The sequence below is a fragment of the Coptis chinensis genome, chromosome 9 (genome assembly GCF_015680905.1).
Source record: "Coptis chinensis isolate HL-2020 chromosome 9, ASM1568090v1, whole genome shotgun sequence".
Classification (NCBI taxonomy): domain Eukaryota; kingdom Viridiplantae; phylum Streptophyta; class Magnoliopsida; order Ranunculales; family Ranunculaceae; genus Coptis; species Coptis chinensis.
This window is the reverse complement of record NC_141464.1, coordinates 16,908,646-16,922,226: the sequence shown is the minus strand read 5'-3', so window position 1 is coordinate 16,922,226 and position 13,581 is coordinate 16,908,646. Positions and strand designations below refer to the sequence as shown.

The 13,581-nt window shown below is 36.1% G+C and overlaps 1 protein-coding gene across 1 annotated transcript; it reads right to left on the bottom strand.

Annotated features, from left to right (window-relative positions):
• Nucleotides 1–10,593: 10,593 nt before the first annotated feature.
• On the bottom strand, nt 10,594–11,049 carry LOC147475046 (uncharacterized). Its single transcript, XM_086585252.1, has one exon. The coding sequence runs from the start codon at nt 11,047–11,049 to the stop codon at nt 10,594–10,596; it is 456 nt and encodes a 151-aa protein (XP_086441378.1).
• Nucleotides 11,050–13,581: the final 2,532 nt, after the last annotated feature.

Sequence of the window (13,581 nt, the reverse complement as noted above, 5' to 3'; positions counted from 1 at the left end):
ATACATATAGAAATTAGGAACTTCCTTTTTGATTTTTGGAAAAAGATCTTTAGACATAATAACTAAACCACTATTTATATAATCAAAATAGCATTGAGGAACATAACGAGGAAGTTCAAAGGAAAAAGATTTGCTAAAAGCACTAGAAGAACAAGGTTTAAGGGAACCTTGGACAGGGACATCGGTGGATTTTCTAGGATCTCGATGCTGATCCATTTTTACGACACCACTACGAAGAACATACAGGGGAGGGAGATAATTAGTAATATCTTCTAATTCAACAGTAGGAAAAGGATTCGCATAGACATCAGCTCCTGTTTTTTTCAATAACTTCATCTTCATATCCTTTCAAAAGTTCAAGAACTCTAGCAGAGTTCCCAAGCTAGAATCATCGAAATAGCAGGTCTTTGAACTGAAAATAAGAGAAGTTATTAAATAAGAATGGAAGATTAAAATGCTATATCAAAAATATTTTATGGTTTAGATTAAATACCTGCCAGATTGAAGACTTTGTGTGTCAAAGAAGGAACGACTTCAGTATCAGATGACTCCCACAGCCCATAAACAATGATGGGGGTAGAGGGGTCATTGTCTATCACTATCTCGGTTTATCCTCAAGATGCCTACCAAACCATCTTTGTTGTGTTTTTTTAGGGTAAAAATAACCAGTAAATCTTTTTGGACCCTTAATTTTTTTTAAGATGCTCTCAACGAAAGTGTAATGGACAAGGATATCGGACAACCTAATTTTTTTGGTGGCATACACATCAGGTAATAAGTGAGCATTGTAATAATTACAAACATACATCAATCTCCAAAAAATTCTCATGCCTTGGCCAAAAAAGATGTTTAGATGATTCAAAAGTCCGCGGTCGAGATCAGTCAAAGGAAATCGTAAACTAGCTGCAATTTGCCCAACAGTTACAATAATTGATCTAGGATCACCACTCTGACATCTTTTATTTTTCCTAGCTCCAACATAATGTCGAAGAAGGATGTTGTTAGGTATCTGATACGCAGCTTGTACCAAGTCTAGGTTGGGTCTTTTTGGAATGCAAGGGTTAAGACCATGATGCCATATGCTGGGGTATCTTTAATAACTTTGCGCTTGGACTCGAAGCTTAATTAGCATGGTGAAAGGATGACATGGCAAGCCGTCAACAACATCAATAATTTCCCAAGTTGGTTTATTCTGAACGCACCTTTGAGATGTCGAGGCCAAAGAGGAGGCATTGACTCTTACTTTTGATTCGGTATATTCACTAGACATTTCGAGATCACTAGAAACAATAAAGTTAGAATTATTACCATATTTTTTACCAGTATCGGAACTACTATCACTGTATTCAATACGATCATACAATACATCATTTATAATACACAAATATAAATTACGAGGTGGAGGAGAAGGAGTTCTTATAGGTGGAATCTGAAGTCCTTTCATGTGACCTCGGATTCGGAGCCAAAAGTGTATGGAGGTAGTTCGTCTAAAATTACCAAAGGTTTTTCTCCTAGCCATAACTGAAACAAAATAACTTCAAAAAATCGAATACAAACACTAACCCTAACCCTAAAAATGGATAAATCAAAGAACAGATCCATTGAAAGCAAAATAGAAAAGTTTATTAAAGCATAAGAGAAGATTTCTAACCTGTTTTTTCAAAAGATAACAGCGGATGTAGCAACGAAAATGTGCGTTTGTCTTTTTAAAGGAAAGATTGCGCAGAAGTTTGAGGTTTTTGGTCGGTAATGGCGATGGGATGTTTGTTGTTTAAAGAATGAAAAAGTTAAGAGAGAGAAAGCGATAGCGAAGGCTATTATACTTGCAAGTTGGGCCAGAAGTTTGGGCTCCAACAATAACCGCTTCTTCTCGAAAAGTTCAAATTTTAAATTTTTTGAAATTTGAAGATTTCGAGAGAGCCGATATCATGAGCAAATATCGCTAACTAATATTTCAACCCATATCTTTTTTTCATTTTATATCAAGATATCGACAATAAGTTACAGGAAAGTGTGGGAAGAAATGTGGAGGAGAAAGATTGACATGCGTCAACAGATCATTGGAAATCAAGTATGAAGGAAGACTATAAAAATACCAGAAGAGGAGAGAGAAGATTCATTATGTTTTTTCTACTTCAAGCTTGTAAACCAAAGAGAAAGAGAGGAATGTGTAACCACCATTGATGAATAAACAAAACCTTCACTATTTTTCATCTCGAATCACAAATTAGTTCAATTCATATCTCATTTTAGTAGATCTTTCTTGATCACTACACACTCCTTGTTAAAACATGAAATTCTACCTATCATTGGATTATTGTGATCCTTGTACCTCTGTTTTCAATTGTCAGGCTCCCTCCACAATGACCAACTCCTGTTTTCTTCGATACAGGTTCCTGATAACATAGATTTTGGATTCCAGAGTCCATCATTTTGCTGGTCTTGCGAATATGAAAACTTTTCAATTGGTATTAATACTGCAACTTGTCCACTATCTGGACCATTAGAAACTTTGTTAAGGTTTGAACCACCAACAGCTTGTCCAAGATCTGAGTTGCCAACGGGCATGGGAGCTTAAACAAGCCAAGCAGTGATAATTCAGTAGAAACTTGTGATCTTAGATTTACACAGTTTTTTTTTCTTGTCAAACTAGAAATATTATTTAAACATAAGAGGGTGTTTGGATCCTATTTATTTATTGCCAAAAAATGTTTATTAGTGAAAGAATATTTTTTGAAAAAATAAATGCGTTTGGTCTCTATTTAAAAAAAAAAGAGTTTTTCGTCCAAAAAACACTTTTTAGTCCCAAAAAATTTGTTTTATGATAATTAGGTAAAACTTGTTTTTCATGTTAAAAAAACAGTTTTTTTTAGGGAAACACTTTGGACGCTCAAGGCAAATGAATTGCTCAAATGTTTTAGACTTTAGTACTTTATGCCGAGATATTTCGAAATATGTTGAGAAATATAGTACGAAATATGGTTTGATAAAATAGCTTTTAAGAAAAATCACAACCAAACATGTTTATTAAAAAACTATTTTTAGAATAAATATTTTTTCATAAAAATGTTTTAAAAAAATAATAATTTTTTTGAAAAAATGAGAACCAAACACCCACTAACTCTTTAGGATGGAACATAACTGAAATTACGTTAACAGATCGAACAACTTGTTTACCATGTTATAATTTCTATTGTATGTACAAAAATCACCTTATCTTTAGTCTGCTTATGCTATTATTTAGGCTCTGTTTGGCAGTACCTACATACCCTACATAATGATGCACATATTCAGTAGTTGTGCAACCAAGACAATAGCAGTGTAGAAATTATTTCTTTAGCTTGCTCAGTGTTTGGTTGTGGTTGGATTGTGTAAAACATTAGACAATTATTTAGAAGGAAAAACGAAAATGGACAAATTAAAAAGAATATATGAAATAACATCAAAATCCACTAAAATCGGTATAACAAAATCTACCATCAACTTTATCAAGCAAATATGGATGCTTCAAATTACAGAGAACCCAGAAAAAAGAGAGAGTAAACAACATGTTTTAAATTGGTACTCAATTTCCGACTGATTTATTTATTCAACTAATCCTCAAACCCAAACTCAAAGTCTATCTAAACATTATAAGAAACAAATTCTTGAAGTGTTGGTCTTTCTTTCCATGAAATAGAGTTGATTCATATATGTAGTGAAACTCTTCTTCAAATCAAAACCCCAAATGATTAATCCCCAATTCTACCCAAATAATTAAATGTGTTCTTCTTCTTTAAAATTCGAATGATTGGTTCTCTATAAAATGGTTGAAGAGAGGAAGAGATTTTAATAGAGGCTTGTGAGGCTTGATTGGGTAAAAGAGTCACCAAGAACATATGAAGAGATGAGGTTGGGTTCTTGGAGAGGGGAGTTAACTTAGAAGTGGAAACTGGAGAGAACACGGAATGGGCGAGGAAGAAGAAGAAGAACCGCACGTACAATATTTCCTTTTTTTGTTCTTTTCTAATTTGCTTTTTTTTTTTTATTATTATTGAGACGTCCCGTGGTTTCACAATGTTGTATAACCGCATCCTAACTTTACCCATAGATACCGTTATACCCGCTTTCCTGGTTTCGTCACACATAAGTTATATACACACTATACACAAAATAGACAGACCAAACAAACAATAGCCCACCAAGCCTCTTATACACTCTACAAGTCAGCTAATCCAGGGTACCAAACAGATCCTTAATAAATGCTATGCCTTTCCTTAGTTAGAACTTTGTGTTTGGCATCAGTACTAATATAAGCAATCCAAAAGTTGAAGCTTTCGGGTCAGGGTTTGTATGAAAAGGAAAGAGTAGGAAAAAAAGGAAACAAGAGAGACTAAGACAATGAGCCAGACACCAATGTTTAAGGGTGTGGACATGTTATTGTATAAGCTACTCCATATGGATACAGTACGAGCATCCTTTATACACAAAGCACAATCAAAGCAATCCATATAATTAAGCTAATACAACATAAATAGTAAGAAAATAACAGCTTTGATATCACTCTTTGGATCTCACCTTATCTTTAGATGCTTCAAGATTCTTGATCAAAGTAAAGTAAGATTTGTTCGTAAAAATAAACTATATAAGGCACCGCATTAAAGATCCAGTCAAAGCAACAAGAGTTCAATCAGCTATAAGCATTAACTAAGATCTCCTTTATAGGTACAGCTGCTAGGAATGAATTATAAAATAGTGTTAACATAATTTGACAACATATCTATCCACAAATTCTCACATCCAAACAGCCACACACCTTGTTTGGTAAGTGCATATTTGGTGCATCCGTTGCCATAACTCGTAGACCAAGGAACCTGTCTGAGACAGCGCAGAAAGAACAGAAAACTAGCCGGAAAACACAACCATCTTTTTCACACCATTTATCATGTTTTGAACTATCTTCACTAGTGGGCCTTTCAAAAAAGCTTCTTATCAAAAGATGATGTGTCCGAAATCACGACCAGTACACTCTATTTTCATGGTTACATCTTCAGATCTACCTCTCAGAAAAGATGGCAAGTAAACTTTTGAAGACGAGGTTAATAAACATTCAACAAGGAACTGATTGTCAGGCAGCCCCAACGATTTTGTACAGAACGAACAACACAAGTGGAGCCTCTTGTCCATGACAATAATTGAAGATAAACATAATGTCCCACCGTTATCCATCATGGGCTTTTGTGGAACTCTTAGATTGGTGTACTCAAATTTGTTGTGATCTACCTCGGAACTGAACTCAATTTTATGGATTGTGTCTTTTAATGTGCACATCCTCTTACAGTCAGCACGAGGAAGTTTTGAATCAGGATTACTGTATGACTCCAGTTTAGAGTAGCTCGACAAGGAAAAACTCATTGGTTTCTTCTTTTCTCAATATGGGAGTTGACACCCAAATTGAAGGATGACTCTACTTCTCTTTTTGTATCATTGGTGTAAAGGTTTGATCCTTTCAGGTGTAACCGTCAAAGAAGGCTTGCCTTCGCAAAGAGTTCCACTTGAACTTTCCGTCGGTGATGAATGGAACGATAGTGAGTCAGACAAGTCATTGTGGGACTGAACAATAGTTGACGTTTAGTTGTCGTTGTTGGCAAAGACCGTAGGACTATAAAAGGTTGAGTTTTCACGCATACCAGGTGTGATATCTAAGAACACCTTTCTTAAGTATTCTAAGATCACACAATCTTACTAATGAATCAGAATGAATGAAAAGAGGGAATGGAAAGAATGAAGAAGATGAATTGAATCAAAGTTTTATTGATTGGCGATAGATGTATACAATCTCTCTTTCTCTTTATTTCTCTCTCCTGTTTTTACATGTTCTTGTAATTTGGATCGAATGAAAAACATGATCCCCTTTATGATGCTCTTCCAGTCTTTATATAGTGTCCTAATTTGGCTTTGACCCAGCCAATCTTTGACACGTGTCATTAGTCTTTCTTTCTCATTTCCCGCCTTCTACCTGCAACACAATTTAAACACCCATGAGATTTACCGAGATATTGGACTTTATGCCAATATCTCAAGTTTTAAAATATTGAAATGAACATGTTTATAGGTACGATATTTACCCACTACATCGCCCTCTCTCGAAATTTTGAAATTTCAACTTTTCAAGAAGCAATTATATCAAATAACAGATATGAAAACTATTAGGCCCAAATAACCACTCGGTCCAATATTTCAAAAATATAAATTTAAACCTCTTTAGCTTCTTCAGTACGCTTCCAAACACCAAAAAAAAAAAATAAACTCTGGTTTTCTTCTTCTTCAACTTTCCAAAACTCATTACTCTTGCAGCCCATAAGGTATGTTCTTTCACCCTGCACTTCGTTAACCTTTCTAAAACATGAATTGATATACTTGCTTTAGTAATAATAGATATGACAATTTGTTTTAACTTGAGTTTTTGATATCTGAATCCCTTAATTTTGCATGTACGTGTGTGCTAATGCTTATGTATTGACATACATTACTACTTTAAACTTTAAAACATGTAAAAGTTTGAAACTTTTTATTCATAACCTTGTTTTCATCCTTTTGTTTGTTCTGGCTTTACTATTGGCATGTATTACAATATTTCCGACACTATTGTATTCCGATATAAATCTTTACATCGGTATTTCCGATGATAAACCTCTTATATCGATATTGCCGATACTCTAATATCATGCTACTAATAACACTTTGTAAATTATGAATTGACAATATTTAAAATACCTTTGTCATTCCTTCTTTGTGTATAACCGTTTTAATGGCCAGTGAAGATACAATTTCTGATGCTAGTCTCCCTTCTGAGGACACCATATCGGATGATATCCTTTCTGACGATATACTCCCTGATGATAGACCTTATAGCCAAAACTTTGCTTCCACTTCAACCAATAAATCTCGGCCGCAGATGTCATGGGCTCTATCTTATGTTGTAGAAGGTGTTCCCTACCATCCCTTTGAAACCACTAACTCTGAATCTGAGCGCGATACTATCGAAGATACCAGCCGATGGAGCGACGGTATTTGTGGTTTTTTCATTAAGCGACCAAACCTAGCTTTGGTTCAAACCACCTATCAAATCCCCTCCACCCTTTACTTACAACATTATGCTGGTTCTCGGGCTTTTACTCAATGTCAGAGTGGTACCAAGAACGGAATCACTGTTACTGTCGGCCAACTCGCTGCTGGACTAAGATTTCCTCTATCCACCCTCGATCATGAAGTACTGAACCATTTGGACATTTCCCCTGGTCAGGGTACGGGTAACTTCTGGAGGTTAATGTTTGTCTGTAATTACTATAATAGCCACCTCTCTCCCGATAGATATGCAGCTGACTGTATTAGGCTATCCGATATTCTTATGCACTATAGATTTTGTGAAAAGATTATCGGATACTTTTATCCCAAAAAAACATACCCACCAACACATTAGGGGTATTCTTAGAAAAAACTGTAATAGTAACAAACAGTGGACCCAGTATCCGATTGTTGTTATGGGTAATTGGGAAAGTGTCGATAGCCCAGCAAATCCTCCTTTGAAACATCAAGTCTTCAACACCACAGGTACGTCCTCCCTTTGATTTGTTCTCGCTCGTTATATCTCGGAAATCCCATATCTGATATCACTCTTCTTTACGTCTTTTCAGTACTTCTCCCTCATTTTTCCAAGGCTCGTGCAAATTCCGAGAGAGTGCTTAGACTTCTGGAAGGGACTGAGAAAACTGTCAATATTAAAACTGGTGCTGATAAAGAAGGGAATCTTAAAATCACTGTTCCCCTTCCCGATATCTCAAACTATCGCGCCCCTCTTTATGTACTCAAACACCGAGCTCTTCAAAAAATGGGCCAGTTGCCAACTCCCCCTCAATCTCCTTTAAACAATTCCTCAGACGATCTTTCCTTTTTCATATCTTCTTTTGCCTTGCATGGCTTGCCTCCTAAACTCCCCAAAAGTTTCTATGATTATCTAGATGACAATTGTACCATGAATCCCAATCTTTTCCCAAAAATTAAAGAAGAGGTTCCTGACTTTTATGAATATCCGATATTGCAAAATATATTTAATGAACATTTTTTATTGTATACAGATATGGCTCCTCGAATTCCAATGAATGCCAACGCTGGTCACTACTTATCTGAGAAAGGGAAAAAGAAAGCATCAAATCCCTCTTCAACACCTACTGCTGCTGCTGATAAACCCTATGCTCATTCTTCCATTCCTACTAATCCTCCTACTGCTCCTAAAGATAAGCCTCCTTCTGCTTCTCAGCACAACACCATCATTCCCCCTCCAACTACTAATGTCCCTTCTAAAAGAAGAAAAACTCACTCATGGGGTGAAAGTGGCCTTCCCGATAGTCAAAACCTTAACTCCATCTCGTCAGCCGATGCCAATGAAGTCTTTAGACCTGAGTTTTGCCTTACTGATGGCAGCGATATCCTTTTAACAGCCTCGCTTTTCGAAGATACTCATAAAGATGAGTTAGGTGTTTCCCAAGCTAGCAGCTGTGTTCTTCCCAAAGACAAAATTGCTGCTCTCAACATCAACCCCACTGAGTGCCTTACCGAGTTTTATGATCATATGGAGAAGGTACTCCTGTCTTGTCTTTTCTCCTTTCATATCACTTTCATCTTTTAACTTTGTGCTTATCTGCTTTTGATATTTTTATAGGCGAAAGTACTTGCCATGGCTCAATTCGATCTGCTTCATAAACAAGAATGCGAGACCGGGCGTATTAGAAAAACTCTGACCACTCAGCAATTAGAATTCGACAAACTAACCCGAGAAAATAACGGCTTCAAGAAGGAAATCCATCAATTGAAAACTGATATGAAGCAACAATCTGAGAAAGCCGAGAAGACTTTATCAGATAAAGAGGCTGAACATGCCGAACTCATGAAGAAGATGCTTGAAGATTTTGCTGCCGAAAGATAGAAAAGTGCAGAAGCCTCTGAAGCTGCCGATGTTGAATTCAATACTGTCATGGCAGCTGTAAATTCTCTAGGTGATAAGTTGGATATCTGCAAGCCTTTTGTTCCACGTAACATCCTTGTGGAAAACAATATGATTTTTGATGATGAAGAAGGAGATACAGCTACTGTGGCTGATACCACCTCGCAGCTTCCTCCTGATGCTACTCAAAATACTGAGGCTACCCTATCTGATGTTGATGCCCTTCTCAACAATCCTCCTCTTTAAACTATCATCTTTTTACTCCAAAGTTGTAATTTCCGAACAAGATATACTTTTTGATTGCTATAAATTCTAACTTCCATTGGTTTTTTGATATATGACTGTTTGCCATTATTTGTATTTTTCCCTTATTTGCACTCACAACCATCAAAAATCAAAATTTTTGATATCCTCAACATGGAAAGAGTATCGCTGATAATTAAACTTGTATTAAAAAGAAAATATAATTTTCGATATCCTCAACAAAAAAGAGAATATCGGCGATACTTAGACTTGTATAAAAAAGAAAATATAATTTTCGATATTCTTAACCAAAAAGAGAGTATCGGTGATACTTAGACTTGTATTAAAAAGAAAATATATTTTTCGATATCCTCAACCAAATAAAGAGTATCGGCGATACTCAGACTTGTATCAAAAAGAAAATATAATTTTCGATATTCTCAACAAAAAAGAGAGTATCGGCGATACTTAGACTTGTATTAAAAAGAAAATATAATTTTTGATATCCCCAACCAAAAAGAGAGTATTGGCAATACTTAGACTTGTATCAAAAAGAAAATATAATTTTCGATATCCTCAACCAAAAAAAGAGTATCGGCGATACTTAGTCTTGTATCAATCTGACAATTTAATTCTACCTAAAGCATTACAACATACCTTTATTATCGAATGATCTTTAATGCCTCATCCTTTGGTGATATCTTGCTATCAATCTATGAACTTTTCATGTCTGATATCTGCCCTTATTTTTGATATCAAGACTTTTTGACAATACGCCTGAAATCAACATTTCTGCCAATCTCAGGACTTTTTTATGCCTGATATCTGCTGCTGTTTTTTATATCAGGTCTTTTTGACAATATGCCCGATACCAACACGTCTGTCGATATCAGGACTTCTTACGCCTAATATCAACATTTCTGTCAATACTAGGACTTTTGACAATATGCCTAATACCAACACGTCTGTTGATACCAGGACTTCTTACGCCTGATATCTACCAATGTTTCTGATATCAGGACATTTTGCCGATATGCCTGATATCAACATTTCTGTCGACACCAGGAATTTTTATGCCTGATATTTACCACTATTTCTGATATCAGGTCTTTTTGCCGATATGCCTGATATCAACATTTCTATCGATACCAGGACTTTTTATGCCTGATATCTGCCACTATTTTTGATATCAGGACTTTTTGCCAATATGCCTGATATCAATATTTCTATCGATACCAGTACTTTTTGTCATATTATCACACTATATATTTTCACACGAAAATTGAAATTTGAAACTTGAATCCATTTATATTGAATTGAAAATTCTTGCTACACATCTTAATTTCCCATAAAATTTGAAAAATACACTATTGATAGAATACCTTCAGATTATTGACATTCTGAGGCTTTGCTAGTAACTCCCCATCAACTTTCTTTAGATAATACACTCCATTTATCCCCACCTTGTGAACAATGTATGGACTTTCCCAATTTGCCGATAACTTGCTATCTCCATTTTCTTTTGTCGACTGTGTAACCTCTTTTAGCACTAGGTCACCTTCTTGGAAATTTCTTTCTTTAACTTTCTTATTGAATGCTTTTCTGAGCTGCCTGTGATAAAAATCAAGCTTCATTCTTGCTTGCTCCCTTATCTCTTCCAAATTCAAGACTTCTGCCTGCATCCCCTGGTCATTCAACCCTTTTTCTACAAGCATTGTTCTTGATGTCGATACTACCATCTCAGCTGGAGTCACTGCTTCCATGCCATAAGCTAGGGTAACGATTCCCCTGTTGCTATTCTTGGAGTTGTTCTGTATGCCCATTACACGTTATTTAACTCATCAACCCATAAACTTTTCTTATCCTCCAGCTTCTTTTTGATGTTGTCCATAATGGTCTTATTTGTTGCTTCGGCTTGCCCATTTCCTTGAGCGTAGTAAGGTGCCAATGTAAAATGCTTAATCTTGTATGATTCTAAAAAATCTTTTACTTTACCACCAGTAAATTGAGGACCATTATCCGATATAATAGCATATGGCAATCCATATCGGCAAACCACTCTCTCAAATAGAAAGCCGATGATGTCCTGCTCTTTGACATGTTACAAGGCTATCACTTCTACCCACTTAGTGAAGTAGTCAGTTATTGCCAACATGAATCTTTTCTTCCCTTTTCCCGGCACTAAAGGGCCTACTATGTCTATCCCCCATAATACAAATGGCCATGGGTTTGAGACACAATGTAACTCCTCTGCTGGCACATGAATGGCATGTCCATGCTTCTGACATTGGATACACTTCTTTGCATATCGCAGACAGTCCCGCCGCATTTGTGGCCAGAAATATCTCTGCCTTGCAATCTTGCTTGCCAACGATCTTCTTGTCGAATGATTCCCACATTCCCCTTCATGCATTTCTGCGATAATTTTCTAAGATTCTTCTGCCGATATACATTTTAAATGTGGTCCACCTAGATTTTTCCGATAGAGTTGATCATCAATTAATAGATATCTTTCAGCTCCTCCTTTTATCCTTCTAGCCTCATTCTTATCTGATGGCAATTTTCCTTCTAACAAAAACAGCACATAATCGTTCAACCATGACGCCCCCAGCGTGTCTATTTCCACCACTTATGTATGTTTTGTATTAATACTTGGAGTTTGCTGAACACCGATATGCAACAGCTGACCTTCCTCATTTTCAAGCATTGCAGCTAAATATGCCAATGCATTGGCATGTCGGTTTTCTCCCCTGTCGAGATGTTGAAAAATAATCTTCCTGAAATCCTTGAGCTTCATTTTCACCAAATTTAGATAATCTATCATGTTATCGCATTTAATTTTGCTGTCTACGGTTTCCGCACATTTTTACTGCTCATTCTTCTATTATTATCCTTGGTACTGTCGTCGCATCGTTAAAACTTGTTAAATGCTAACATATTGATTTGTTGAAATTCTAAGATTGAAATTAAACCATTGAAACTCTGTAAGTGAAGTGATTGTTAAACTTTGTTGAAACTCTGAGATTTAAATTGAACTGTTAGAAATTGATTGTTGAAACTTGTATTGTATATTCTTTGAACTTTTATACTGTGGTTGTGTTAGTTGATTGATTTGTGAGGAGTGAGGGCTGTTGAAGCTCTGAAAGAGTAGTAATGGTGTTAATTCGCGATTTGAGATTTGGGGAAAAATCAAGTTTGATTATACAATAGTGTTGGGCTTTTGGTTGGGGATTGAAACCGAGTGGTTTCGGTGTGATTTGATTGTTGTTTGAGTGTTGTGAAGCTTTGACAGGAGCGTTAATGGCTTCGAAACGCGACTTCTGACGAGTGATGGAATTGGGTTTTAGTGGTGTCAAAAGATTGGGTTTTTTGTGAAGAGTGAAACCGATGGGGTTAGAGTGGAGGAGGGTTAGTGGTTTGTCGTGGCTAATCGGTGGAGGTGGTGAGATGTGAGGAAGAAGAAGAAGGTAGCGAGCTGTTCATTTTTTTTTTGTGGGCTTGGGCCTAAATTAGTTATGTGGGCTTGAGTGTTTTATTCTTTTTAGATTTCACTTATGGGCTTAAGTTTTAGACTTTGGGCCTTAGCCTTTGGGTTTTGATTAGATTGACTTTAGGACTGGTTGACTGCTGTTGACCTTGGCAGGTTGATTTTGACTAATAGACCAAGTTTGACTTTTAACTCGGATTATGATTTGGTCTATTAGAATAGGTCTAGGGCTATTAGCGTGTTTGGCTTTAGGCTAAGACCTTTATATATATACATGTGTATGTGTATTAACTACTATGTGATATTTCAGTCTTTTATGATATACAACGCTATGACACTTAGACATCAATCTAATTAATAACACGTAAACAATAATATGTGAAACAAGATACTCCTCCGTTCTCAGAAATAATATATACAATAAAGTTCAATAATGCGTAAACAAATTTACCACCCCTTTTTAAATCTCTAGTTTTGGAAATGAGATTTTATGACTGATGATGTCATATGCTAGGTGGGCATTTATTGAATGTGCCACAAATGGTCCATTAGCGTTATAAAGGGGTATTCATTGACTGTGCCATGAATGACCAGAGTATTCATTAAATGTGCATGAATGACCAGATTGTTTGGACTGCCCTAGAGAGAAACTAAGGTATTCGCCTTACGGGTTAGTGTATTCCTTGAGTGTACGGGAATGTAGGGTTGGGCATTCTTTGAATGTGATAGGAATGACCTAGGGCATTCATTGAATGTGCCATGAATGACCTGAGTTTTATGCCATAAGAGGCTTGGTTTTATGAGCATTAAAAGTCCATAGATGGTTGTGACTCACAAGTACAAGTTTACAAGAGGGATACATGTTTTT